At 56.2% G+C, this 24,909-nt stretch overlaps 11 protein-coding genes across 11 annotated transcripts; 4 read left to right on the top strand and 7 right to left on the bottom strand.

The window, feature by feature from the left end:
* Positions 1 to 170: 170 nt before the first annotated feature.
* Positions 171 to 1,178, top strand: BGZ61DRAFT_58076 (uncharacterized protein). Its single transcript, XM_046256266.1, has one exon. It carries the CDS (start codon positions 475 to 477, stop codon positions 1,024 to 1,026), a length of 552 nt encoding a protein of 183 aa, XP_046102532.1. The 5' UTR covers positions 171 to 474; the 3' UTR covers positions 1,027 to 1,178.
* Positions 1,179 to 4,180: 3,002 nt separating this feature from the next.
* BGZ61DRAFT_58103 (uncharacterized protein) lies at positions 4,181 to 5,431 on the bottom strand. The gene has a single exon (XM_046256267.1). It carries the CDS (start codon positions 5,207 to 5,209, stop codon positions 4,526 to 4,528), a length of 684 nt encoding a protein of 227 aa, XP_046102533.1. The 5' UTR covers positions 5,210 to 5,431; the 3' UTR covers positions 4,181 to 4,525.
* A 2,327-nt stretch (positions 5,432 to 7,758) lies between these two features.
* Positions 7,759 to 8,621, bottom strand: BGZ61DRAFT_58126 (uncharacterized protein). The gene has a single exon (XM_046256268.1). It carries the CDS (start codon positions 8,483 to 8,485, stop codon positions 7,949 to 7,951), a length of 537 nt encoding a protein of 178 aa, XP_046102534.1. The 5' UTR covers positions 8,486 to 8,621; the 3' UTR covers positions 7,759 to 7,948.
* Positions 8,622 to 9,213: 592 nt separating this feature from the next.
* BGZ61DRAFT_495539 (Metallo-dependent phosphatase-like protein) lies at positions 9,214 to 10,489 on the bottom strand (the record flags this gene model as incomplete). Its single annotated transcript, XM_046250903.1, has 3 exons — positions 9,214 to 10,145; positions 10,214 to 10,274; positions 10,370 to 10,489. 3 exons carry the CDS (start codon positions 10,487 to 10,489, stop codon positions 9,214 to 9,216), a joined length of 1,113 nt encoding a protein of 370 aa, XP_046102535.1.
* Positions 10,490 to 11,465: 976 nt separating this feature from the next.
* Positions 11,466 to 12,433, bottom strand: BGZ61DRAFT_519510 (uncharacterized protein; the record flags this gene model as incomplete). Its single annotated transcript, XM_046252403.1, has 3 exons — positions 11,466 to 11,947; positions 12,037 to 12,100; positions 12,177 to 12,433. The coding sequence occupies 3 exons, from the start codon at positions 12,431 to 12,433 to the stop codon at positions 11,537 to 11,539; spliced, it is 732 nt and encodes a 243-aa protein (XP_046102536.1). The 3' UTR covers positions 11,466 to 11,536.
* A 1,107-nt stretch (positions 12,434 to 13,540) lies between these two features.
* BGZ61DRAFT_58164 (uncharacterized protein) lies at positions 13,541 to 15,574 on the top strand. Its single transcript, XM_046256269.1, has 2 exons — positions 13,541 to 13,829; positions 13,931 to 15,574. Exons 1-2 carry the CDS (start codon positions 13,725 to 13,727, stop codon positions 15,398 to 15,400), a joined length of 1,575 nt encoding a protein of 524 aa, XP_046102537.1. The 5' UTR covers positions 13,541 to 13,724; the 3' UTR covers positions 15,401 to 15,574.
* An 820-nt stretch (positions 15,575 to 16,394) lies between these two features.
* Positions 16,395 to 18,370, top strand: BGZ61DRAFT_455301 (Phophatidylserine decarboxylase-domain-containing protein). Its single transcript, XM_046246365.1, has 5 exons — positions 16,395 to 16,623; positions 16,698 to 17,057; positions 17,113 to 17,191; positions 17,263 to 17,434; positions 17,488 to 18,370. The coding sequence occupies exons 1-5, from the start codon at positions 16,571 to 16,573 to the stop codon at positions 18,156 to 18,158; spliced, it is 1,335 nt and encodes a 444-aa protein (XP_046102538.1). The 5' UTR covers positions 16,395 to 16,570; the 3' UTR covers positions 18,159 to 18,370.
* Positions 18,371 to 18,504: 134 nt separating this feature from the next.
* BGZ61DRAFT_356267 (glutathione S-transferase) lies at positions 18,505 to 19,549 on the bottom strand (the record flags this gene model as incomplete). Its single annotated transcript, XM_046240782.1, has 5 exons — positions 18,505 to 18,716; positions 18,790 to 18,957; positions 19,022 to 19,079; positions 19,136 to 19,360; positions 19,448 to 19,549. The coding sequence occupies 5 exons, from the start codon at positions 19,547 to 19,549 to the stop codon at positions 18,505 to 18,507; spliced, it is 765 nt and encodes a 254-aa protein (XP_046102539.1).
* A 1,224-nt stretch (positions 19,550 to 20,773) lies between these two features.
* Positions 20,774 to 22,489, bottom strand: BGZ61DRAFT_534488 (uncharacterized protein; the record flags this gene model as incomplete). The annotated part of the gene is made up of 2 exons (XM_046254152.1): positions 20,774 to 21,824; positions 21,879 to 22,489. The coding sequence occupies 2 exons, from the start codon at positions 22,487 to 22,489 to the stop codon at positions 20,774 to 20,776; spliced, it is 1,662 nt and encodes a 553-aa protein (XP_046102540.1).
* A 45-nt stretch (positions 22,490 to 22,534) lies between these two features.
* Positions 22,535 to 23,007, bottom strand: BGZ61DRAFT_534489 (uncharacterized protein; the record flags this gene model as incomplete). Its single annotated transcript, XM_046254153.1, has 2 exons — positions 22,535 to 22,725; positions 22,788 to 23,007. The coding sequence occupies 2 exons, from the start codon at positions 23,005 to 23,007 to the stop codon at positions 22,535 to 22,537; spliced, it is 411 nt and encodes a 136-aa protein (XP_046102541.1).
* A 64-nt stretch (positions 23,008 to 23,071) lies between these two features.
* BGZ61DRAFT_480082 (uncharacterized protein) lies at positions 23,072 to 24,689 on the top strand (the record flags this gene model as incomplete). Its single annotated transcript, XM_046249151.1, has 3 exons — positions 23,072 to 23,350; positions 23,438 to 23,838; positions 23,900 to 24,689. The coding sequence occupies 3 exons, from the start codon at positions 23,072 to 23,074 to the stop codon at positions 24,687 to 24,689; spliced, it is 1,470 nt and encodes a 489-aa protein (XP_046102542.1).
* Between the last annotated feature and the right edge of the window lie 220 nt (positions 24,690 to 24,909).

Raw genomic sequence — 24,909 nt, forward strand, 5'->3', positions numbered from 1 at the left:
GTGTCGGCACCTCGTTTGCGAGCGTTGCCGATTATAAGGAGGAATGTCGTCGAAAATCGTGGGGCTACCTTTGCATCAAACCAACAAAGGCGAGGCTCTGGTGAATGTGAGGCTGACTTCTCGCCGTGGATGGCAGGGCTGGGCTGTTTGTAGTCTTTGGGGGCGCCGTGTGGTAGCAGCAGTGGTTGCAAGAGCGGTAGCAGCGGTGGTAGTGATAGGTGGTAGGTGGTCTGGGCACTGGGGCGGTGTCTTTGTCTCGTTTCCAGAGCAAGGTGTGGATGCTCCCTCTCGGGGCTGGCGGGCAGGGGAAAGCCAGGCAGAACTTGGCTTGCAAGTACTGGGCAGGTGTTCAAGCGAAGGGCCGGGGTGGGGAGGCAAAGAGGCGATGTATTGACGTGTTGCAGCCGGCTGCTGAACACAAGGGAAGGTCGGTGGTACGGGCGGTTGATCGATTGTTCGGTCCGCAAGGAGCAGATGAACAATGCGAGAGAAAGAGACGTCCGTAGAAGCGGCCCTGGGGCTGTTGAAGAACACCGGGCGATGAATGAGGTCACGGGCGAGTCTGCGAGGGACGGGGAAGCTGATTCGCCGGGAGCAGGGGGACGGGGGACGAGGACTAAAGGTCGACGATCAGACACCAAGAGGGGGCCACGCTTTGAGTGGGTGAAGTGGGCGAAGTGGGTGAGGTGGATGCCAGGGTCGTCTTTGGGGTGTCTACCGGCTTCTCTGGCGGTCCTCGGTGGTTCCAATGGTCTCCAATGGTCCTCAGCGGCCGTGGACAGTCCTCAGTGGCCTTTGCAAGGTCCGCAACGGATGGGTCTGGTCTCGCAGTGGTGGAGCCGAGCCGTGGACTGGCGCAGGACGCGGACCTGGTCGACTGGACAGCGGGATGGGGCCTGTGAGACGGGGTTGATTCGCCGGACCGGCTTGGCTGGAGGGGCCTTTTCGGCGCCCAGGGTGCGAAGGCGAGAGGGAGGGTGGAGGAGGGTGGGCAGTGGAGGGCGGAGGGTCCAAGGCGACTCGTGAGGGTGTGCGATGGCGTTAAGGAGTGCTGGGGTGGTTGGTGTGTTGGTGTTGATGGTAGCTGATGTTTGCAGGTACCTGGGTACTTGGCGACTCGTGAGGCCGGGTGTGGGGGTGCCTGAGGCACGAGAGGACAAGGATATCACTCAAGTACTTTGTACCTTGGCTTGTACCTCAAAGGAACCTCTTTCAGGAAGGCGATGTCGTCGTCAGTTAGCAGACGCGAGGCCGTCCGGAAGCTATGGAATGGGAGGCAGCAAGGCCAGATGCGTAACGAGGTGGCGATGGCGATGGGAGTCCCCTGGAATCAAGTGCCTAGAGCCTGAGGTTTCCGAATTTTCCAGTTGGAGCAACCAAGAAAGTCGCCTCTGGCGTCCTTTTTGAACGGCTTCGGCGGCGGCGGCGGCGATGTGAGCTGACTACTGGCTAACACCCGGCAGCAGCGAAGTGACGCGCCAGGTGCAAGTTGCTTGGTCACGACAAGGGAATTTTTCCACTCTTCCTCTTCAAGCGAATGGCATCGGCGCTGAGGAAGCTGCAATGGAAGGGCATCGAATGCCTGCAGCAACCAGACCTGAGTGGAATGCCCCCGAGTCCCCGTCGTCCCGCTGATGCAGCACCTCGATTGGGCAGTCTATTAGACGCTCCAGGGGCCTGGTCCACTGAAGGGCGTTGCAGAGTCAGCGACTCAGCGGCCCGCGAAGCCACTGACTGTTCTGACTGAGCAGTGACTGTACTGTACGGGACGCAGCGCAGCGTGGTTCCGAAAATGCCAGCGCGGGAGGTGGCGTGTTGCCGCGCAGGAGGTGTACGCGGGCGATACGAGGCGGCACACGTGGGGGTACGGCGATTAGGTGACTCCTCCGGTGGAGATTCAGGTACCGTCAGAAGTGAGTCAGGTATGACCGCAAGTACTGCCTCGACCACACAAGGGGGTGGGGTGGCTTGTAGTGGATGCTCCCCTCGGTGCAGCGCTCTCGCACTGCTGAGCAAGCGCCCACAGGGACTCGCGTCCACTGTAACCCGACGGGAGCCCGAAGCGAAGAGCCCGAGCCACGACCAGCGTCGAGGCCGATGACGCCTCACACAAAACGGGGATACGGAGATACGGGGACACGGCGGCGCAGACGACGGCATCGGAGAGACCTGGGCTCCGGCGGCTGCGGACTCTTCCAAAACCTTCCTGAAGGTAGCAGAATAATCGCGAAACCGATGACGAGTTGCGGATACCGAGTCAGGAATTGGAAGGTGCGAGGAATGGGAAACATGGTTTTCTCAGCAATAGCGTCCCCCCCAAAGATGTGCCACACTCTTCCTTCTCTGGTTCGGTGGCTGGTGAGCTGGTGGTGGCGAACTTCTGCTTGACTCGTCCGTTCGCTCCGGGGCAGCCCGACCCAACAGCGTCCACAAAGGAGTCACGGCGACAAAGCCTGCGACTTCCAGTGAAGGCGATTGATCCCCGCTCGGGCTTGGTATTGGGAACAAGCGAGCAGGCGCTGCAGGAGGGGCATTCGTGGGAGTGAATGGAGGGCTCCAGGTGGTGAGACAATGCCCAGTCCAGTCCGAAATAAGGGACAAAGCCCACTGCGACGACAAGGAACTCCCAAGGTACAGCGGGCATGGAGTACAAAGCGGACAAGCGGACAGGCGGACAAGCATCAGTCGACCGAAACAGAGTCACGCTCGCTCCGAAAGGGGAAAATGAGATGAGGGTCGCGTCAAAGCAGCAGCAGCAGGAGACGTGGAGGAACGAGCCGGCAAGACGACCGCTTTGCTCGATCCAATCCGATGCGCCTGCTACTGAGATCGCGAGCTGCAACTCGGCGGGCGCGTGATGTGCCTTGATGGACCCTTCTCTTCTGTACCCTCTTCGTCGCCCAGAGAGCTGCCCAGCAACGGGCGTGGTTTAAGCTTCCAGGCGCCTGCGAGCCCGATCGTCCTGGACAACGGGAGCGAGGGAGCGGAGCGGGAGCGGGACGCTTGGGACGAGCCAAAGGCGGTGTGGAGGCTGATCACTTTTCCGAACGGGCTCACGAGCAACAGAGCTGAGGGTTTGGGGCGGTGCTGAGCGAGCGAGCGTAGCTGGGTAATACTAGAGTCCGGCCTTGTAAGCGGGGAAGGACGCTGAACGAGGTTCCATGACCTCGAAATAGAACGGACCTCGCTAACTATCAAAGGTTGAGGCTGTGAAAAAGAATACGAATAATGCGGCCAAGATACACAAAGCGTTGAAACCCGGCTGGGTTGTAAAAGGCACAAAGAGCGTGCGTACCACCACAAGATCAAGGCCACGGGATTCCTACGTGCCGGTGCTAGCAAAAATCAAGCAACCCAAACAACCCAAGCATACTCAAAATGCGGTGATGAATGTGCAGGTGTGTCTGCCAGTCTAGTTGGCGGCCACACAACGACGAGATGGTTGGCACGGTACAGAGCCGGGCAGCAGCTTCGTTGGCCCAACTCGCCGGGCTAGCACTGGTCCTGGGTCTTGCGGTGCGGTCTGCCCAGGCGAGGCCGACCAGATGTGCGGCATGTATGGTGTATCGTGGCCCAGGCAAATGCAAGGACGGACATGGGGGAGGCAATAGCAAGATCAGTAACGGCCAGCCTCGACAGGGTACCCTCTGCGTGTAGAAGAGTCGGTGGGCAGGCGAAACAGCCCGGTCTGGGGTGCTGTGCGATCCAATTGTGAGATCCAGGCAAGATCAGCAAGGCATAAAAAGGGCGCCAATGTGTAGATTCCTGCACTTTCAGCAGCCTTGTGCGGCTCGCATTATTCGGCTGTGGCATCGTTGTTTTTTTGTGTATCATTTCTGGCCCCCATCTGTCCGTCCCCGATAGTCGGTCGACGGTGCAATGCGGCCTCTCTTGGAAATGGGTTGGGTTGGGTCGAGTTGGGTCTTGGTCTGGTCGTGTCTCTGCGACCACCCTCCACGCCACAGCGGCCACAGAGCACCCTGGCTCGATCTGCTCAGATCACGGAGAGCATGGGAAGCACAGCTGTCTGCCCACGTATCTGCATCCGACTAGCTAGCTGTTCGCCTTCTCGATCCTTCGGTGCCTCGTCTGGATCCCAGGATGACGTGAAATAAAGGGGCACGCTCGCATGCTGCTGCGCTGCGGTGGACCGAGGCAGGCCAAGCTGGAGCTCCGAGGGGCTTGGGGCAATGTTTTTCGTAAAACTACAACATCGTTGCCGAGCAGTGAGGACTCGGTGTACTTGACATGGAGAGCTACCAGGTAGCTGCCGACCTGGGGTTGTGAGATTATCGACACCGCGGGTGGAGGCAAATAGATGCCCACTTGGATGGAGCCCTGTCAAAGTGGGCGAACCCTCAGTCGCCTGAGCTAGGACTTTGATGTCTCTCTCCTCGCGCCGGTTGCCTCTTGTCGCCATACCTACATCGTCGTATGCAGCCGGACCTGGCCTGTCCTACCAGCGTCTGGTGCTACGATAGCAAAGGCAGCTCCTGGGTGGACAAGGCACAGGTACGCATGTCCGTCACGACGAGTGGGAAAAAGCCCACTCACACCTCTGCGTGCCCGTCTTCCTATCAAGGCCAGCAAACCAGGGTTCCAGAGGCGTCGAGTTGCAGCGATAGTCCGGCCAGGCATCACGAGGGTCGAAGGGGGGGGGGGGGGCAAGCCTCTCGTCGGGTCTGCCCTGCAGCAGTTCCAAGAGCTCGACGACTTCCCCGGCCACTGGCCGCCCCTGCGACCTGCGGCCCACCGCCATGTCCCCGCCGGCAAGGTCGATTTCCCATGGTTTGTAGCCCGTTGCTGTGGCCGTCGCATATCGCCCGTGGGTAACAACAATCCAAAATGCAAGGCGGCACGGACGGAGACGCGAGATGGACGTGGGAATGCATAGTACATACGGGGACGTGGAGACTGCAGAGCTCCATCCAACTAGGTGTTGCTCTACGGCAGCCCGACTCCAGAGTACTCCGTACCTCTTGGTTCTTGCTTGGGTCGATCGATGGTCAGGCCCCCACGAGGCCGCGTGCGTGGGATGTTGTTCGGGTCGTCTGTCTGGAGGGCGGACAGGCCAACTATCGCCGATGGGGGAAGCATGGCCGTTGTCTGTGTCTCTGTGGGTGGGCGATGGGAGTGGAGTGAAGCTCCAAGTTGTGACTGTGAGTGGCCCTGTTCGTCCCGAGGAAGCGGCCATGTCCTGTTCTGTCATGCCCTGTTACGTCGCCGCATCCATTCCTCACCCGACGGACCTGCAGGTTTCTGGCAACGGCCGAATTCGCTCACGAGCTCCTCACAGCCGTCAACCCGCTGGATTCCAAGGCGAAATACCTAGGGCATGGCGGAAACGGGATGGAGGGGAGGGGCAGCGATGCATGACACCATCTGTCCCATGGCTTCCCGGCGCAGTGCCAGTGCCAGCTGCATCGGCCGTCACACAGGGCGCTTGTGTCTCTGCCCTGGCTTGCTCGCTCTGTTTCCGCCGGCAGAGGAGGGTGGTAGATCTACGCAACTTCTGGTAACCTATCACTATCACCCGTCAGGCAGAGGATGCTGACGACAGGAAGGATGCGCTCCGTGATGCCGCGGCGCCAGCGTCAGATGTCAGATGTCAGATGGCCACCGGGGAGGATCACTTGGAGTAAGAGCCGGACTCTCAGTCTTCATCACACACATCACATTCACAACCACACTCTTCACAATCACATTCACCAAAACACCCTGTCACCAGTGTCATCCGCAAGCCGTTGGGCTGAACGAGACAGACTACCGTTAGACTGTCAGTAGCGGCGTGGGCGGGCTCTCTAACAGCTGGCGATGATTGGGCGGCCCGCAATAGCGTCTCCATTCGGGAGCAAGCGGGCCTTAGCGGCGGGTTGTTATTCGACAGCGCCATCCCCGCGGCCGGCCCGCGAATGGACGGGCGCCATCGAATCAGCAGCCTCCCTAAGTCGTCGGCAGCCAAGCCATCTTTCTGCGAATCAAGACCTGACAAGAACCGGCCAGCAGCCGACAGGACGTCGGCTTCTGCCAAGGCCAGTGTGGAAGTGAAAACTGTGACTTCTCTCGGGCCACGATTGTGCTGCCGGGCGGGACGTGACTGGCCAGCCTCCTGCAGGCCACTCAGCTAAGACGGGGGGGAGGCGAGATGTTATCCCCGGCCAAGGCAACCCGCAACGAGTCACCACGACGCCGAGGCCACACCCAAACCCAACCCAAAGCAGAGGCAGGCCGATGGAGACTCAGGGAGTCGAAGAGCCCGGGTGCCGAAGCCAGCAAGGAAAACCTCGACGAGCCTCCAGGTTAGCCAGGGGGGCCCTTTCTTGTCTTCTCCCAATCTAGGTAACTTAGGGCCTGGCCAGTGGATCCGAGCCAGAGTGCGCCGCGATAGGAATAGCAACAGGCGCGATCGAGCAAGCATCCGTCAAATCGAGTCCTCTTTTTTCTTCCTGCGCGCGCCATGCCTTGGGGTGAAGGGCTTTCGCCAGGTGGGGTCCCACGCCCTCCGCCGGGACCTGACTGATCTGATCGGAGCGTGGCTTGAGGATCACAGGCCTTGGGCTAGGTTCATCCCAGTTCTGCTCAGCCCTCTGGCCGCCCAAAGGCCAAAGGGTAGACTGGACCTCTGCTTCAGTGGCCTTCGGAGGGTCTTCGGACTAGATTGTCCGGTAGTGAGTTGGTCAGTTGGTGGCAGTCGGTGTGCCCAACGCTGGCTTGCGTTGACTAACACGAGAAACACGGCTCTCCGATGACGGGATTCTAGAATGCTTCGTCCGGAGAAAAGAACAAGCTTCCGGGGCAAAAAGGAAGGGGAAAACGGAGACTGCCGATCAGAAGGTTTGCCTTTGATTCCCTCCTCGCAGCCGCAGCTAAAGTGACGACGTACAGAGCGTCGCACCAGCTCCGAATGACATACAAGACAGCCCACCATCATACGGTTGCGTGGAATCAGGTCGTGACCCTTTCCGGCCGCGCGATGGGGACCAAACAAGCCCCTCCATGCCCCTCTCCCCTTTAGGGCTCCCTTGGTCAATCAAGCGGGCTTTTAGGTGCAGCGAGCGGTGGAGGGAACGGCACCACGTGGGCCCTCACTGCCAGAGGTTTTGTCTCCTATGCCGGCATGGGCAGTGACTGGTGCGTGATGTCAAAGCATCCTGTTTCTCAGGTGTTGCAGACGTTCCACGTGCCCCATAGTATGACGATTAGACAGAGACATGTGAGGTGTGAGTAGAGGGACGAGCTGTGTAATTGACGGACAGTGGATGGCATCTAAGCCTAGGGGAGCTCTGGCGGCGGGCCACAACTGCTGTACTCCATAACGCCGCTGACAGGATGCACTTGTACTATTACGAATATGTATGTCGTCCTGGGAGAACTGTTGCACTTCTCGCCCAGCTAACCCAAACTACCCAAGTCAACTTACCCTAAAGCATTCCGCGATTGGCGATGCCATCCGTCGATTGGACCCCTTGAGTCCTACATAAACGCGCGCAGAGCACCATGGCAACGAATATCCCGCGTCAACCCGCGCCTCTCACATCGCGGAGTCCTCCCACCATACCACTCCCCCCCGGCCCTAGCCTAGCCAAGTTCTCCCCCCATGGTTCAAATGCCTCAGATGCTGCACTGGACGGGCTAAGTACTTACGACGATGCAACTCAGAAACGGACTGGTTCCATATCCCCCCCCCCTCTCTCCACCCCGCGCCATGGTCCCTCTTTCGGAGACCGCCTGTGTTTTTACCCCTCCAAGTGCGACTTACTTACGACCGCCCGCTCACCTCACTGCGGCAACGCCGTGGAGCTCCCTGTCCGCCTGTGACCTGCCCTGTCCTGCGGGACCTTGCCTTGTGCCTTGTTGTGTTCCTGGGCCTGGTTGCCTCGTTGCCTTGTGTCTCTTCTGGTGGGTGGGCGCCAAACGCGGGGTTGGTCTGGGCGTTGTGCATTTTGTCCTATCCCGTCCATGTTGCTTCGTGCACTTCGAGTACACTTTGAACGCATCCTATCAGCCTCCCCCCTGAAGCAAATCCTACGCCGTCGTAACTCCCAAACCCCTGAAGCCGAGTCAGGATGCTTATCACAGTGCCGTAGATAGCAATTGCCCGCTCAGCCACCCCGGCCTCGTCGTCGTCCGTTGTGGGCGTCATTCCTGGCCGAGTCTCATCATCGGATCCTCTGTGGCGGTGAGCTTTCCCCCACACAGCCATGGTCAGCTTGTCAGCCAAGCAGCAGCGCCGTTGGCTCTCTGGCTGCGACAAGTGTGCCCCTCCCCCCGCAATTGATTGAGGGGGACCCATTGCTCCCCATTCGCCATTGTTTCGCCCTTGGGAGGGATCGGACGAGCTGGGACGAAGGAGGACGAAGTAGCCCTTTTGAGGGCAATTGCTCTCAACCTGGTGATCTATCGGCCCTCCAGGGGGGAAGCTTTGGGGGTTAGAGACAGACGAGGTGTTTGGCCTCGTGGTCAATTGGAATGAGGGGAAGGTCATGGCTTGGATTTGGAGACGCAGTGAGTGGTAAATCAGAAGGGGATAGAGTCAGCTGTGATGGCCTACCGTTCTGGACAGACAGCTTCAGCTGAGACGCCTAGACATGTTAGCAGCAAGCCACATGGCCAAACCGGTCGGCCCCATCCCCTCGAAAAAGAGTAGACCCGAAAGTCCTTCCCAGAGTTGCTAGACTCGCCAACCACATCTCCGTTTTGGTCGAACACGAGATGACGTTAGCGGACCATAGGGTAGATAAGCTGAAGTCGTCCAGCTCACTCGCGCAATGAGGCCAGACCAGACCGGGCAACCCCCCTAATCGGTAGTCTGTAAACGTGTCGGTTCTCCTGGGGGAACGAACCAAAGAACTCTGACGTGGCTCTACCGTTTTCCCCGGTTCGCAGTTGTTCGTCTTGTGGGTAGCCGTGTCGCATTCCGCCAATGTTCGTGGGAGACGTGGAAGATGGTGTTCGCCATTGAACATGTTGGCAACGTAATGTCACAACCCAAATGGATCTCAATGCGGCTTGCCGCAGAGACTGTTGTCCCAAGTCACGAATTGAGCCGATAGGTGTGGTTAAAATGCATTGTAATTGAGGTGTTCTTGCACACTTGACATGAGGTTGCGTTGGGCATCAACTTGTCCATCTACACATGCGCATTGAATGCGCCTACCCTATACCAGGAGCCGACCACACCATCACCAAGTCTATACTACCACATCTGAAGCCTCACTCCTCCCACATTGGCAGATCCAGGTCAACCACAATGGCTTTGTTGAGCTGCCTGCTCCCCACATGTGGGTAATTCTTCTTCATGATGGCTGCGTTCACCACACATGTCTCTCGCCGGCCCATCCTCCCAGCGAGGGCAGCCTGGTCGCTTCGAGGCGAGGTAGGATCTCCTCCCAGCCCGACGTTGCTACGACAGACTTGGGCACCAACATCACTGGAACCGAATGTGAATGGCGGGCTGTCTGCCGAGGTTGTGGCAATAGGACTTGCCATTGCTGCATGGCGCTCTGACGACGACGGCCGCTGGGGTCTGCCTGGATGCGAGCCGTCGTTGGCGAGCGTGGGAGCCTTCTTCCCGGTAAGATCAACGAGGCTGATTTTGTTGTTTCCCTCACCGGGGTCTTGCCAACAGAGGACGCTTTCTTCTTTGAATGAGATGTTTCGAGAGCTCAAGTCCCATTTCACCCGCTCTGCACCTCTGCCAGGATGGATATGTCCGCAGACGGCGAGTAGAGGCCGCACCCGCCACAAGACCTGCCTCAAAGCCTCGCAACCGGCAGCTCGACGGTCATTGGTCTCATCGCAGTGAGTCCTCGGAGGTGTGTGCGTAACGACGATATCTGTCTCAAGGGGAATCTGCTCCCAGATACTCGTCAGGTCCGCGCAGTTGCTGGGATTCTGCGGGGCGTCGTAGTTGAATGCCCAAAGGCCATTGCGTGGAGAGTAAGGAGAACCAAAGATGGTGAACTGTGTGCGTGGCCCGGATGGAGAAGTCAGACGTATAGTGGCCGACTGGTGGTTCAGGTATGTGATTGATGGTGACGAAGTGAATAGTGAAAGACATTCTTCGGGAGACTGTGGGTTCTTGTTGTGGAAGTAGAGGCCATGTTCCGCAAAGAAGTCTTTATCCAAAGTAATGTCATGATTCCCTGGATTTGAATCCGTGTTAGTGACTTCGAACTAAGGTTGGATAGCATATTTATGAGGGCAACCTTACCAGCGATGACAATCTTGGTCTCAAAGTCTGCCTGCTCTAGCCATCTGACAGCCTTGGAAAGCTAGACACGAACCATGAGCTGGTGGTTTCGACAAATGACGGACTCAAGAGACTCTTCACGAGGCAATAACTGAGAACATACATGGGGACTCGTACCTCAGTATGGCTCCCCTGGTTCGTGAGATCCCCGGCATGGATGAGGACATCTCCCTTGGGCAGTTTCACTGTGCAATTGTGAGTGTCTGAGATGCAGACAATTCTCGTTCTCCTGCGCATGGGGACGGCCGCCATCGTGTCCACCTGATGGATGTCTCAGCCACGGTCTCAGAAACTGGGTGCTTTGCATAAGAGCGATATGAAAACGCGTGTCTTGGTAAACACTAGTGAGTCGTGGAGTGGTCGAGGCCGTGGGGACAGTGGGGGATGTCTCAGACAATTGTGGTCTACGGATCCGGCTGGCTACCAGAAACGAAGGTTCATTTCGACTCGCGATATTGATAGATCATGTTTGTGGACGGAGAGTCTGACGTGACTCACTTGATCAGGCTGCCATGAGGAGTCGGTTAGCCGTCTTGTCTGACGGTCCACCATCAACTTCGAAGCTAAAGAGTCACGGCGATCGGGCCTCTCCGGAGGCAGTTTGAAGATCTCGACACGGGAAATGAGTGGCGGCGCTGAAGAAAGAAATACGTGAAAGTTGAATGTTTGATGTGATTGTCTTGATGACCGTGCTACAGGTAGATGTCTTGCAGAGCGCCTAGCGATGACAAGGGAAATGTCGACCGATGAGGTAGCTGCAGAATATTGAGAGCTAGGCGTATAGAAGCGGTGGTGGAGGTGATGTCCTGGTTGGAAACAATAACAAGGGCTAAATGGTTGCTTGTTTGATGGCCTGACGAAGCACAAAACAACGCCTGGGAGGTGATGATGGGTGGGACGTGACGGCTGGAACCGAGATGCTAGAGAAACAAGTGCCGTGACAGCTTGTGGGGCGTTTCACGGGCTCTGAACAAGTAGTACAGTGCTGGCACAGTGCGAATGTAGAGACCTGGGAGCGTCTCGAGGTAGGTACGTAGTGGTGGAGAGGACTCAGTGGTGGATAGCTTGAAACTTCCGTTCGCAACCAAGTCTTTGTTGGTCCTGGTCTGACTGCGACGGAGGATTTCACTATGCGACGATAGTGCAGGCTGAGATGACAGGAGGCTCCTACTAGTGCTGGGCCGGATCTCTTCACAGTTCGACGCCCGTCGGATGGAATTTCTGGACGATTTCTGAGACGAGACGCTTCTCATCTCTTGTCTCCTCTGTGTTCCCTCGACTTGATTAAAGCTGATTAACTCGAGCAAGGGAAAATGAGGCTGGAGGGACGTGCACAAAGGAGTGGTCCATTCCCAGTGCAACGGGACGGAGACTGGACGACCAGCTAATTTCGGCATCCCTAGCCTGGGAGCCCCGGTCCGCCCATGTCGAGATTGTCATTATAGATAGCCCGTGTCGCCCGGCTGGTGACTCCAACGGTTGCTGCATGAAGGGAGAGGAGATGACGATAACGGCGGTGAGGCCATTTGCAAGGTCGTCTTCATGCTGGCCGGCCTGGCCGACAATGTTCGCAGAGGGGGATATCGACAGCACGATGCAAGATGGAGAGAGTGAGACACGGGACTTCTCAGTGTGAGAAGAGGAGATGAGATGGATGAGTGCACGAGGCCGAATCCACCAGCCCCCAGCGACTGGCTGTCACCTGCAGAGAAAAAAAGCAAAGATGATCCTTGAGACTCTGCTTTAACTTGCTGCATTGGCCTACTCTCTCCTCTTCGCCTCACGTTGACTGCCCGTCCCCTGTCCCGCTCGGTCTCGGTCACATACGAATAACGGCCTGCCAGGTACCTACGAAAGTACGCAGTATGGTTGGCTTGCTGGATTTGTGCATCCAGCCCCTGTCATGCGACCTCCCACCGCACACGGCCACCGTAGATTCCGTCTCCTCTCGGCCAGTGTCTGCGACGTAGCAATTGCGCCTCTGCGTCGCCCCCGTCCCGTGGACACTTCTACGCTCCCACTCGTTCTGCTCCGTCGTGTTGGCTGCGCGCCATTCCTTCGCTGCTCCGTCCATTGAGCAATCAGCATGAAACCACAGACTGGGGGGCGCCCTCGACGCAGACCGCAACAGCGCTGCCCATTGGCGGGTCGGCCTGCGGCAGTGGGCGGTGGGCGCTGCATAGTGGCAGTGGAGAGCGATCCATTGCCGTGGATGATGCATCTCTTACGCGCAGCCGCTGCACTACGTATGCTCTGCTGCACGATATGCTTTTGTACTGTATGATATGCACGCCCGGACTGTGCTGTAACCATCGCCACCTCCTCGTCTCGCTGGATTCATCGGCACGACGAGTTGTTCGACTCCGCGACCGCACGCCAGCGTAAAAACGCGGCACGCGTGCCATGGCTTTTCGGGCGGACTAAGGCCAGGTCATTAATCATGAAGAACCGCTAGCTCGTCCAGACGTCAACAGCCCGTAGCCCGCACCGGGAGCGAAAAAGGCCTCTTGTCTCTCCATCATTTCTCCGTCGAAACTTCTCCATCCCATCACCTCCATCTCCCCAAGCCACCGTCGCCGCTCCCGTCCGAGCCCCCGTCAGCGCCCCATCGAGGGACCTCGCCCCGCCGCCGCACCCTGCGCTGCTTAGTGGGGAGTTGGCCCGCTGGATCACTGGACCGCAGGCTGGCAGCGCCCTGGATAACGGGGCGCCTACAGGGGGAGCTCCAGGTCCCGACGCCGCGACAGCCCCTAGCGGCCTTCTGAAGGAGGTTCTGAACTGAACGGGCCCCCCGTTCCCGTCCAGGCCCATACCGACTGCCCCCAGTGCACTCTTGTGAACCCACCCTGCCTGCTACTGGTTTCGGCCTCACCTACAAGCTAAGATCCCCTACCATCACAGAGCTGGTAGCGGCAGCAAGTACCCTGGCCATCCGCACGCTTGGCGCACAGTGCCAGAACTCCCAACCGCGCCATCCAGCCAACCAGCCAACCAGCCTCCCCAAACTCCCCTTGAACCTCGGAAAATCCCCATCCTCACCTCCCATCTCGTGCCCGCCTTCCGCCTCCCGCTCCCGACGCGCTTCGCCCTGACGAATTGGCATCGCCAGCGACTTCGTCTGCTGTGTCGTCTCCGCCCACGCTCACTCCGTCCTGTGCGCCTCGGCATCGCCACGTCCCTTCTCGTCGACGGCCATCCTTGCCTCTCACTTGTGCCTCGCTCCCTCCGTCGAGCGTCGCGCCCCCTCCAGGACCCGCCCACAACTCTCCTCACTCCGTCTCTCGTTCCCTCGATCCCTCGATCCACGACTTTGGTGCTGCTGACGACTGGCCATCGACTTCTCATCGACATTCTCGACCGTTTCCTCACCTCCTCCACGATCTCGTCCGCGTCTCCGCCCTGTCCGCCCGGCCCCGTTGTCGGGCTCCTTGTTTTCCTGTCCGTCATTTAGGGGGTTGCGGGCGCCATCGAGATGGCCACAATGGCACCCGCCCCAAACACCACCGCAACCATAACTCCACCACGTAGCAGCCATGGTATCCGCGATTCTTGGGGCTATTCCGAACACCAGAAGGAGGTCAGTCGCGTCCCCTTCGCCGTCAATCTAATATGGAAGCCACCAGCTGCCAGGACGTATCAGCTGTTATGTAGGCCAGATCACTGATTTCCCTTCTCTAGGGCATGGATGTTGATATGAACACGACCGCCGCGAATCACCACGACGATACTCACAGGCGCCATTTTGCTCCCCACAACGGCAATGCAATCAACTCGTCGTACCACTCTGGCATCGAGCTGGCCTCTCGCAAGATGAACTCGACTGACACACCGAGACTGGATACATCCGGCGACGATGTCACATCGCCCTACCCAGAGTTGAAACCAAGCCCGATTATCGACGAAGGCTCCTGGGGGGCTGTTGGCCACCACCAAAACGGAGACGACCACAAGCGAGGCTCAGCCGCCGTCTCCGAGCACACGCAGCCCGTGGACGAAAACTCCAAGTGGATCCACCGAGACAAGCTGGCACGGATAGAGAATGAGGAACTCCAAGCAGCTGGCATCTACATTCCCCGTGCGCGGGCCACCAGCAAGCAGCGGAGAGAACGGAGCCGCAGCGCCATGCGTCGCAACACCGATGCCTCGGAGCACACTAATCGATCTCGGAAGAACTCGACAGCAGTCGTTGAACCTCTTGTGAACACTTGGGACTTGAGAACCCCCGAGGAGATTGCAGAGGAGGAGGCCAATGCGTACTTTACTTCCATCCCGAGCAGCCTAAAGACTGGCTCACGAATTCCGGTTGCCAAGATAAGCCCCGCGCCGTTCACCGACCATTTTGAGCGATCTGCTTCGTGGAAGGCATCTGAGAGCCCCGAGGAGGACGCGCCTTTGACGAACCAGAAGACACGGTCCCGAAGTGCTAGCATGAAGGGATCCGACTCCGTGTCGATGAATGGCACGATTCCCGGAGCAAGGCGGTCCGTTACGGACGTGTCCCCGAAGAAGAATGCCGCAAGCGTTCGCAAGACGTCCGGGCAGAGCAAAACCGGCCCGACAGGACGACCAAAGACTCGATCTGGCTCCAACAAAGAATCCAACGGGAGCATCTCGACCCGACCCTCGACTAGATCTGGAGACCTCAACCAAGGAGGAACCAAAGCCCCGGAGGGCGACCCACCATGGCTGGTCAATGCCTACAAACCCGATCCTCGACTACCCCCCGACCAACAGCTCCTGCCGACTGTGGCGAGACGTCTACAGCAGGAAAAGTGGGAGAAGGAGGGCAAGTTTGGTGATGTCTATGACAAGGAGTTCCGGCCGCTCAATGACAACGTCATGCTCAAGCCACTTGATTTGGAGAAGACTGAGCCAGCTGATGAGGAGAACCGTACAGGAGAGGATGAATGGCCTTTGAAGGAGCCGGCTAAGAGCCCTCGACAAGGCTCGTCCTACTCCACCATGCCCAAGATATCAGACAAAGTGCCACACACGCCTCTGGCTAGTCCCAGAACCCCCGTCACACCCCAAGCGCCACCCCAGATAGAAGAACCACCGAAGCCGACCCCGAGACCGACCCCAGAGCGAACCCCCCCGGAGCCGATCGATGACAGCAAGGGCGGCTGTGGCTGCTGTGTTGTCATGTAGACGACCAGAACATACAACCCAGCCACCTTGCACCTGGCACCGACGCAAATCGATTTCAGACCGGCCATCTTCTCGCCTTATACATACCCACCCCGACGTGTCCCGACGACACTAGACGACGTTACGAATTTCCTTGTCGACTTCTTGCATTCAGCCATTGTGTTAGTCAAACCATACCATACCAACCAAGCCGCCTGTTTAGCGACGCAACTGCTGTTCCCTTTGTTTTTTCTCCCGCAGTCATTTTACCGAACCCTCGAACTGGATACTACCCAGCCAACTCTTTCAACCATGATACGGCGTCCACGGGACTCATTCGGAAACCCCGATGGGATAGACTGACCGTGGATGGGTGGGCTGGCTCTCCAGTCTTACAGGCGAGGCTTCAGAGCCTCGACCCAGGGTTCCCCTCATCGTATGTATTTAATCGTGGACTTTTTGAGTTTACTTCTGCTTGCCACTTTTGTTTTAAAACAGTCGACTTTTGTTTCTTCTTGCAAGGTGTTTTTTTCTTCAGTCACACTTTATAGCGAATTGGAGGGAGGAGGAGGATTAGAGAGAAGCAAAAGGGGATGGGATGGGTGAACGGCGAGTTTGCTTGGACTTTTTCCCGGGAAGGGAGTCCTCCCGATGCTGGGCCGTTTTCCGTGGCGAGCTGGGTGGGTAACGATACCCCTCTGATCTGATGAAGGAAGTTTTTTGTTTGCAAGCGTGTTGGAGAGAAGGAGCAGGTGTAGATGAATAGGAAGACATTTGGACCTATAATTCTGTGCCTTGGAAGTGATGTGTATGAGTGTGGATATATTGAGACCTATTGGTCATGATTGACGGCAATCCATTGCCGGATACAGTTTCTATGGGTGTACTAGGCTTGATGGCCGATTTACGCAACAAGGTTGCTTCGCTCATCAGCAGACGATCCGGCTCTCACGGCACTTGGGAAACAGGAACAATGTGAGAATGAATGTTAATTCCACGGGCTTGAGGATCTGAGAGTTGTTGTCGGTGTGGGTAGGTCGACGTCATCGATGACGGCTATGGGCTTCAAGTCGGATAAACGGCTTCTGTCAGACGTGTGGATATAATGGCTGTTGGAGACGACCGTGAGGAGGAAAGACAAGAAACAAGGGATCTGGACCAAGTCGAGATTGATTGAGAAGCACGATCATCATGGTTACGCAGCACGGCGAGTATTCGATACCTGATGAGCACCGGGTTCACAAGTATGACGATGCCCTCACTATCCACCACCTTTGGCACAATAATGAGCACCTCACTAACAAAACCACTCTTCCAGACCCGGGGCTTGGCTGCCAGCCGACCACCGCATCCATCAAGAATACCTGCGCCGCGTGATAACCCACGTCGACGAGACCCCGCAGCAACTCCTTCCCGTGATCGAGGAGTTCCAACAGCTCATTGAAACGACCCCGCGCATCTACATGTACTTTGTGCAGATGTTTGACGAGGCCTCGCGGAGGAAGCCGTACGTGCGCGAGTCCAACGTGGCCGCCCAGATGCGGGACCATCACCACATGCTGCAGGTGCTCAACCACATCCTGAGCCAGGCGCCGCAGTGGTCTGATGCGGAGGCCGGCGTGGGCATGATTGGCGTTCCGATGTGTGCGGTTTTCGACTACGAGATGGGGACTCCGAGGTATGTAACACAATGGGAGAGAGAGTATCTCATGCTGATGGCGATGTGGTTGCAGCGGGCATGCAGCCTTTTTGGACCCGGATGTGAACCGCATGATGAAGAAGCTGCTCAACGAGTGGGGAAAGTATCTTCAGGTGAGCAAGCTCCGTTTGACATTCCGTGCCCGTGGTAACTCGGAGGTTGCTGACTGCATCGTGGATCCCAGACTCCCGAATCGGCTTCCGTGCTGGGCGATGATCGGTTGGGTTGGTTCGGGAAGACGGGCATGGCCGATCTTATGGAGGTCGCGAACGCGCCGAACAAGTCGTCGTTCAAGTTTGAGGAAATGTACATCTGCGATCCGTCTGCGGAACACTACGGCTTCAAGTCTTGGGATGGTTGGTTTCACCGAAAGTCGTATGTGTACGCAGCCCGCTTACTTCAGATGCAGATTTCTTCACCCGACGAGTGCACGACTCTGCACGCCCCGTCGCACATCCCAACGACGACAGCGTCATCGCCAACGCGTGCGAGTCAACCACGTTCCACGCCCAGCACGGCGTCAAGCTCCGCGACGAGTTCTTCAACAAGGGCCAGCCGTACTCGGTCCTAGACATGCTGGCCCACGACCCCCTCGCGTCCGCCTTCGAGGGCGGCACCGTGTACCAGGCCTTCCTGTCGGCGCTGTCGTACCACCGGTGGCACGCGCCCGTGTCGGGGACGGTGCGGCGCGCCTTCGTGCAGGAGGGCACGTACTTCAGCGTGCTGCTGTCCGAGGAGGTGGGCGAGCCGGACGTCTCCGAGACGGGCGTTGAGGGCGCCCAGGGGTACCTGTCGGCGATGGCGACGCGGGGCATCATCGTGATCGAGGCGGACAATGCGGACATCGGGCTGGTGGCGTTTATCGCGATTGGCATGGAGGAGGTGAGTACGTGCGAGATCACGGTCCGCGAAGGGCAGCACGTCGTGAAGGGAGACGAGACGGGCATGTTCCACTTTGGCGGGTCGACGTATTGCATGCTGTTCCAGAAGGGCGTCGAGCTGGAGGGTTTGCCCGAGGTTGCGGGGAGGGTGAATGTGCCGGTTCGGAGCCAGCTGGGAGTTGTGAAGAAGAAGAAGTGAGCGTGATCGTGAGGTAGTTGGTATGGCGGTATTGTAGTTGTAGACCGTGGGGGAGGTATTGTTCGGTTGATCCATAGTCTCGAGTTAGTATAGATAAACCTAACAGTTTAGCATCAGCCTAAACTGTCAGGTTAGTTTAAATTGTTCAGCTTGTCTAAACTGTTAGGTTAGCCTAAACCAGGTATTAGGTTAGTCTGGATTTACAATAGAACTTCACAACGATCGCCGTGAATAGGTACCGAATGCTCATATTGCATCAATCTCCGAGTAAGCAGCATCATAAGGGTCTCATAAGTACTACTCGTCATGTCATTAATCTCATTGCTTTACATCTGCGCGTCGTCGCTTATTTCTTAGCATCTTCCTTCATGCCGGCCTGGATCCAAGCCTTGGATGAAACCGCCTTGGCCTCGAGCTCCTTCTCAGTCAGCTTGTTGTTCTCAAACGCGGTGTGCGGAGTGGGAACGTTGCGGCCCGCCTCGAAGCCTGGGCGCTCCAAGAGCTTGTACAGCCACTTCTCCAGGTGAGGGAAGTCGTCGAGGTCGATCCCGCACCATTCTGTGGGTGTTTGTGAGCATGCGACAATGGAGGGGAGATGAGAGGCTTGGGGAGTTAATAAAGAGGGACGTACTGTGGGCGGCGACCCATCCCCAGCAGGAAATGTCAGCAATGGTGACTCTGTCACCGACGAGGAAGCCGGATGTTGACTTGGCGAGTTGGGTTTCCATGGTGCGGTACAGGCGGCGGGTCTCGTTGGTGTAGCGGTCGATGCCGTACTGAATCTGCTCCGGTGCATAACCTGCGCAAGAATTGTTAGGAACTACGAGATTCTTGCATGGGCAATCGCAGAGTCCAAGACATACGCTTGAAGTGGTTCGCCTGGCCCTGCATGGGACCCAGACCGCCCATCTGCCACATGAGCTGAAGCCAAAGTCAGTCGCTGCTCAAAACTGCACGTCAAAATGAAGGCCACTTACCCAACTCGACGTCTCCCAGTACTCCCGGGAGCCGCGCGGGTACGAGACCTTGTGCTCCGTGTCGTAGCGGTCGACGAGGTACTCAAGGATGGCGCCGCTCTCAAAGACGCGGATCTGCTCGCCGTCGGTGAACTTGTCGGTGATGGCGGGGATGCGGCCGTTGGGGTTGATCTCGAGGAACCAGGGCTCCTTCTGCTCGTTTTCCATCATCTTGATGTTGTAGACCTGTGTTTCCGAGGGTTTAGTTGATCCACTGCTCGTTGTGTTACATGTTCACTAGAGGGGGCGTGAAGCAAGGAGAGGACCCCGCACCTTGTAGTCGAGGTTGAGCTCCTCGAGCAGGATGGAGGCCTTGATGCCATTGGGCGTGCCCACGGTGTAGAGGGTGATGTCGGTCTTGGTCTTGGCAGCCATGGCGGAGATGTGGTGCCGCAATTGCGTGATGCGAGATGTCATGGGAGGTTGCCGCGGTGGGAGGGATGAAGAAGGAAGCTTTATAGCTAAGGTAGCTAGCTAGGGGAGTACAGCTAGAGGGGAATGCCCACGGCGACGGACATCTTTGGGTCCGATCCGTATTCAGGATGGATTGGTAATGGGTCGGTTCAACCTGCCGCTTAGAAATCCGATCAAGCCCACATAACGACACAGCCATGTAACCACGCAGCTTCAGTATCCGATCTATTAGGCGGTAACTATCAGCAGTCGCATTGCAAACGGGGACGCAGGAATTTTCCGTAAGCAAAGCAACCTCCAGGATGTTTTTCGCACAGCCCTAGAATGGACAATCACGTCATTGTTCAGATTGGGAAGTTGTCCGGCTTCTCCTTGTGGCTCTCCGGAAAGCGGAACCGCGGGGTTCCGGCGGATGCGGAGTTTGACGTATCTCGAGGTCCAGTCCTAGTTGGGTTAATCTCTCCACCATTGGTCCCGGGTAACCTGGAGCTAACATTGCCAAATAAATGTGCCAATGTGTCAGCACCTTGTGTAGACGCTGTATATTTGCTTGGCTTCTGCTTATTGTTGGTCTTGAGAATTGGGAGCCATTGTCAACAGACTGACCCTGAGGGTAGATTTGGCTAGGCAACGAGTGCTGAACGCCGCTAACAGCATAACTAACACCTCACAAGACACAACAGAGTAATACATCGTTGCCATTGCTATTTTATTTCTACGGTTCCGTGAGGCTGCCAGTTTGCAGGTTCGTGTTGACAAGATAATCCGTACATGTTGAGCTTTTGTAATTAACGGTGTCGGACTCACACGTCTCTGTGTCGGCGTCCAACAACCCTAAATCAGATAGCTCGCAAATAACTCTGCCCATATTCTGCCCAAAGAACGCAGTCATCTTCTGAGTCACTGCGCTTTGGCCATCATAGGAACAGGCATCAGGATCTAGGGATGAAGGCACCCGTATATCGCCTTCGAAGTCGCACAGGTGGCCAACCATCAGTCGATAATAGCGGCCGAAGGACATAACTACTACGCTACTACTGGAACACTGGTAAGCGTCACCGCACTGGGTGTAAGGTATGGTGAGGCTCCTCCTAATGATAGGATGCTGCGACGCGGCGAAAAAGTAGATCGTAGCAACTGAGTTGGAGCCGGCGTCGAGCCCGTTGGGTACTTCCAGGCGTCGCCTCAGAGGCGCTTGATCGGCTCTGGTTGTTCCAGCGGGAATTTGTTTGATACGACGGTAAATGCATAGTTGCCAATCACTGGGCTGTTGCGTAGCGATTCCATGACCCGCTGGGCCACTGACAGGTTGGTGCAGCAGACAAACAGTGTCGGGGACGAGGTCTCTTCGCTCTTCCCGATCATGTATACACGAATAAATATATCGGCGTTCTGAAGATCGACATTACTAAGGATAGTCTCGACCTGTGGCTGGATATCTCGATGGAAATTTTCGATAGCGGGACCTTGCGCCAGCCATGCTCGTCCCCATCCAATTTCTTTCGTCTGGATTTCATGCCCGCAAGAGGACTTGGCGTCGGGCCATTTAGCACGGCGTGACACTAAAATAGGTAAGTTTCTTCTCCCAGTCTCAGCCTTGGATTGGGTCTCGGTTGTAGCCTGAGCCTCTTCGGTGGTGGCTGCTTTCTTCGCGCCGGTGTCCGAGGAAGTCTCCTTGGCGTCTTCTTGATTGCCATCCGATGAGAAAGCAATACTTCCAAGAATTTCGCTAAGATTACTTCCAGACCCATCCGATCCCGCTATGGGCATTGCGCTCGCACACGACTCTTCATCGTCTGGGTCGAAGCAGGTGCGAGGAAGAGTGAATAGGGCAAGGCGCTCCATATGCTGTGCCAAGTGTTGTTTCAATTTTGCAGCTGGGATCATTTTCGGATCTCCAATGTCGTCGCGACTGTTTGTGTTGTCCGAGGTTTGCCGCGGAACTCTGCAAAAGGGGCATTCTGTGCACTTGGGAATTCGCCGCTGCTCGCAAGAGTTGATGATGCTCTGAGAATGCGAGCCCGATATCCAGTCATTGTGCTGCTCTGCCAAATGGCGTCTGAAGGCAGACTCATCGCTGTATGTCAGGTGGCCGGTGGTATTGCATTGCCACTGCTTGCGGTGAAGGTCTATTTCATGGTTGAACCAACTTGTTCTCGACTCAAACATCTGGCTAGACATGGGGCACTTCTCGAAGGTGCAGATATATGCTCCCAGGTCCCGGAACACATGTTTTCTGAAGGAGCCTAGAGTTAGCTTATGAGGAGATGGTCGGGATTGTTCTTCTTACATCCAAGCTGAATTGTTGGGTACATGGACAATAACACAGCAAATTGGGCACTGGAAATCGGTCGAAGGGTTCCCGTCCTGATCGAGGGGACGAACCGGCAGGCGAATGGTCTCCCTAGTCGTTTCGGAGAAGGCAATTGAAGATATGGTTTTTGCCACGGACTGGGTATCGCTCGAGTCCAAGTCTGCCTCATCACCCGGACGCATCTTGAATTCGGTCGCCTCAGTGCTCGGCGGTAGTAGACTAGGCTCCTCTTCTGTGGATACGGCTTGGTCTACCTCTGCATCTTGCCCCCCAGCCAATCTTGCCTGATGCTCAGCATTGTAGCGTAGGAGTTGTCGCCTGCGAGTATTGGCCGCAAGCAGCCGATTCCTTAGATAAAGTGCGGTGGATGGGAAGACGGTTTTGACATGCTGTTCGTCATACGACCTAAATGGGGACACATCGATGCTCGCCGCTCTTGCGAAACGGTCTATTTGAGTGGAGCTTCTGATAATGTTCGCAAGGCGGTAGAGATGGTAGATCATCCTCTGAATCCCGCCGTAGACCTCAGACGCCTCATTCGGTGCATCAAGATCGGGTGATGTAAGGGAGCGTAGAACCAAGGGCATCGGTGCTGAGTCTGCACGGGGCACCGGTGTTGAGAAATTCATCTTCTATAAAGTCGCCAAGGCATTAGGCTTGCCCAATTCCGCCTGCTCGTGGGGGGAAATGGTTCTGTGTGGATAGTCGACCGTAGGGGTCGTAGAAGAAGGGGCGTTGCAAAGGTTGGTGACTTCGTCATCCTCAGATGATGAGCTAGAAAGTTCTTCCCATGGCGTCCTCATGCCCTCGACGAGCTCAAACGCTTTAAACGCCATTGATAAGTGACACGATCTCACCGACAGTAGTGAGGCGATGAGTGCGTACCTTTCTTCAACGAATCTTGAAGATCTATTAGAACCTCAATAACTCTTTGCTTGTGGAAAGCAACATCTCGAAGTCGGTAGTCTAGCGATATCCGCTTTGGTGGTGGATGATGCGCCCCAAGATTACCCGCCCACACTTTATATCTCTCATACTCGTCTAAGACACGTATATCTGATAGTTCTCGAGTAAACAGTGCGGCGGGCTCCTTGATCTTGCCCATCTTGATAAGCGGCCTTGAGTATTATAAGGGGATTGGAAAGCCGTTTTTCCGATATTCAGAGGCGATGAAGGACTTGATTCGGAGCCTTCAGTATGAGAGAGCACAGTTCAGAAGGACCTGGCAATTTCTTCTGGGTGGGCTAGTTGACGATGTTGAGTTGTTGAAACTTCTCGACGAGCCCCACGACAAGACTTGGCAGGCAGTACTCAAGGACGGGCTAGAGCAGAAATTGCTTGATCGACTTGGCGAGGAAAATCATATATTCAAGGAATCAGTATTTGCCATTGCGAGAGGTCTTCAGACACTGTCTCTTGTTGTCGGAATGGAGGGCACAGATCTAACGGTGAGTGACCCCTTTCTCTGTAGCCGCCACAGGTGCTGAACACATGCCGATTCAGCCATTTTTCCATGAATACAAGAAGACGTTCAGGGGAAAGGAGACCTGGAAACGCATAAAGCTGTGCCTCTAAACAAGAGTCACATCGCTCTCCTCGACACGCTGTCCAACGAAAATACGAAACTCAAATCCCTGGTGAAGGACTGCATTGAGCTGGAGCCTGTCCGAGCAAAGTCGTCACTCTGCAGCGGTATCCCTTGGGTGTCTCTCCGTCACTGGTCGTTGAGCTTGTACGACGCAATGGCAACAAGGTGGTGCTGCGACTGTCAATATCCCCACCATGCTTTGTTCAGGTTAGAACTGAGGAACGATGCTCAAGTCGACGCATTCAATCTGAGCTTCTTGAGAGATTTTGATCCCGCAACTGGACACAGTGCTGTCCGAAAATTCGAATGCCATTCAATGGAAATCGATGCTCTAGAGCTCGATGAGAGGTGTGTCAAAGGCTGGCTCAGCGTGGACTTCCATCCAATGCGGTTGCTGACAAACTCCCAGTGGCGGAAATGCAAGAGTCAAATTCAAGAACAATTCTTCGCCTGATCGTCTTAGCAAAAGTCGAACTGAGATGGAGATCAGATGCCTGTGTGCGGAGTTGAAGCTCGGCAAGGAAGGATCTTGCCTGGGTTTCGTTCCAACCAGTGACTTCCGCCACTATGTCCACTGCGTATCAAGAGAGTTCCACGACACTCCTGCGAGTCTCAGTTCTCTCTTTGACATTCTTAGCCAGCAGCGATCCACGATCCGGCTGCATCAGCATGAGAAATACCAACTAGCAGCCCAGCTCGCGATGTCAGTCCTTCAGTTTCACACAACGCCATGGCTGCCAGAGAGGTGGACATCTCAGGATGTTGTATTCCTCGGCGCGGATGCCTCCCGAAATCCGGCGGATCTGACGCACATATCTAAATCTTTTCTCCCCAAGGGCTCATCACATTCGCAAGCAAAGAGAAGAGCTCCTCGAAAGTTCATAAAGAACGAAACTATCTTCTCCCTTGGCTTAGCCTTAGTCGAGATATCAACCGGGACGCCGCTTGAGCTCCGGATTCCAGACCGCTCCGAGACAGACACGACGGAGTTAGAGGCGGCCGAACAGATGCTGCAGGAGATGGAAACGCGAGTTCAGGAGGTACCGGAGTATATTTCAGTTGTCAGAAGTTGTTTATACCCAGGTTCCTTTCTTCCTTCATCAACTTTGGATGACAAAACCTCCCGTGAGGAATATGTATCTCGCGTTATAGGACCTCTTGTTGAACTCGTTCAACGTCTCAAATCGGTTAAACCGTAACTATATCGGCAATTAGATATATATGCTCTCTGTAGCATACGAAAACGAAGACTAGGAACATTTATTGATAATTGTAGAAGATAGATCTCGAGAAGTTTCGGATTCCCCAATTTGATGCTTTTTGAACAAGGAAGCGGGCTTTGCCTTTCGGAACGAAAGATTTTTCCTTCCGCGTGCATCCCATTTCGAGCTGCTCCGCGATCGAAGAGCCAGGGTCTGA

The sequence above is a fragment of the Ilyonectria robusta genome (genome assembly GCF_021365365.1).
Source record: "Ilyonectria robusta strain PMI_751 chromosome Unknown BGZ61scaffold_14, whole genome shotgun sequence".
NCBI classification, from domain to species: Eukaryota; Fungi; Ascomycota; class Sordariomycetes; order Hypocreales; family Nectriaceae; genus Ilyonectria; species Ilyonectria robusta.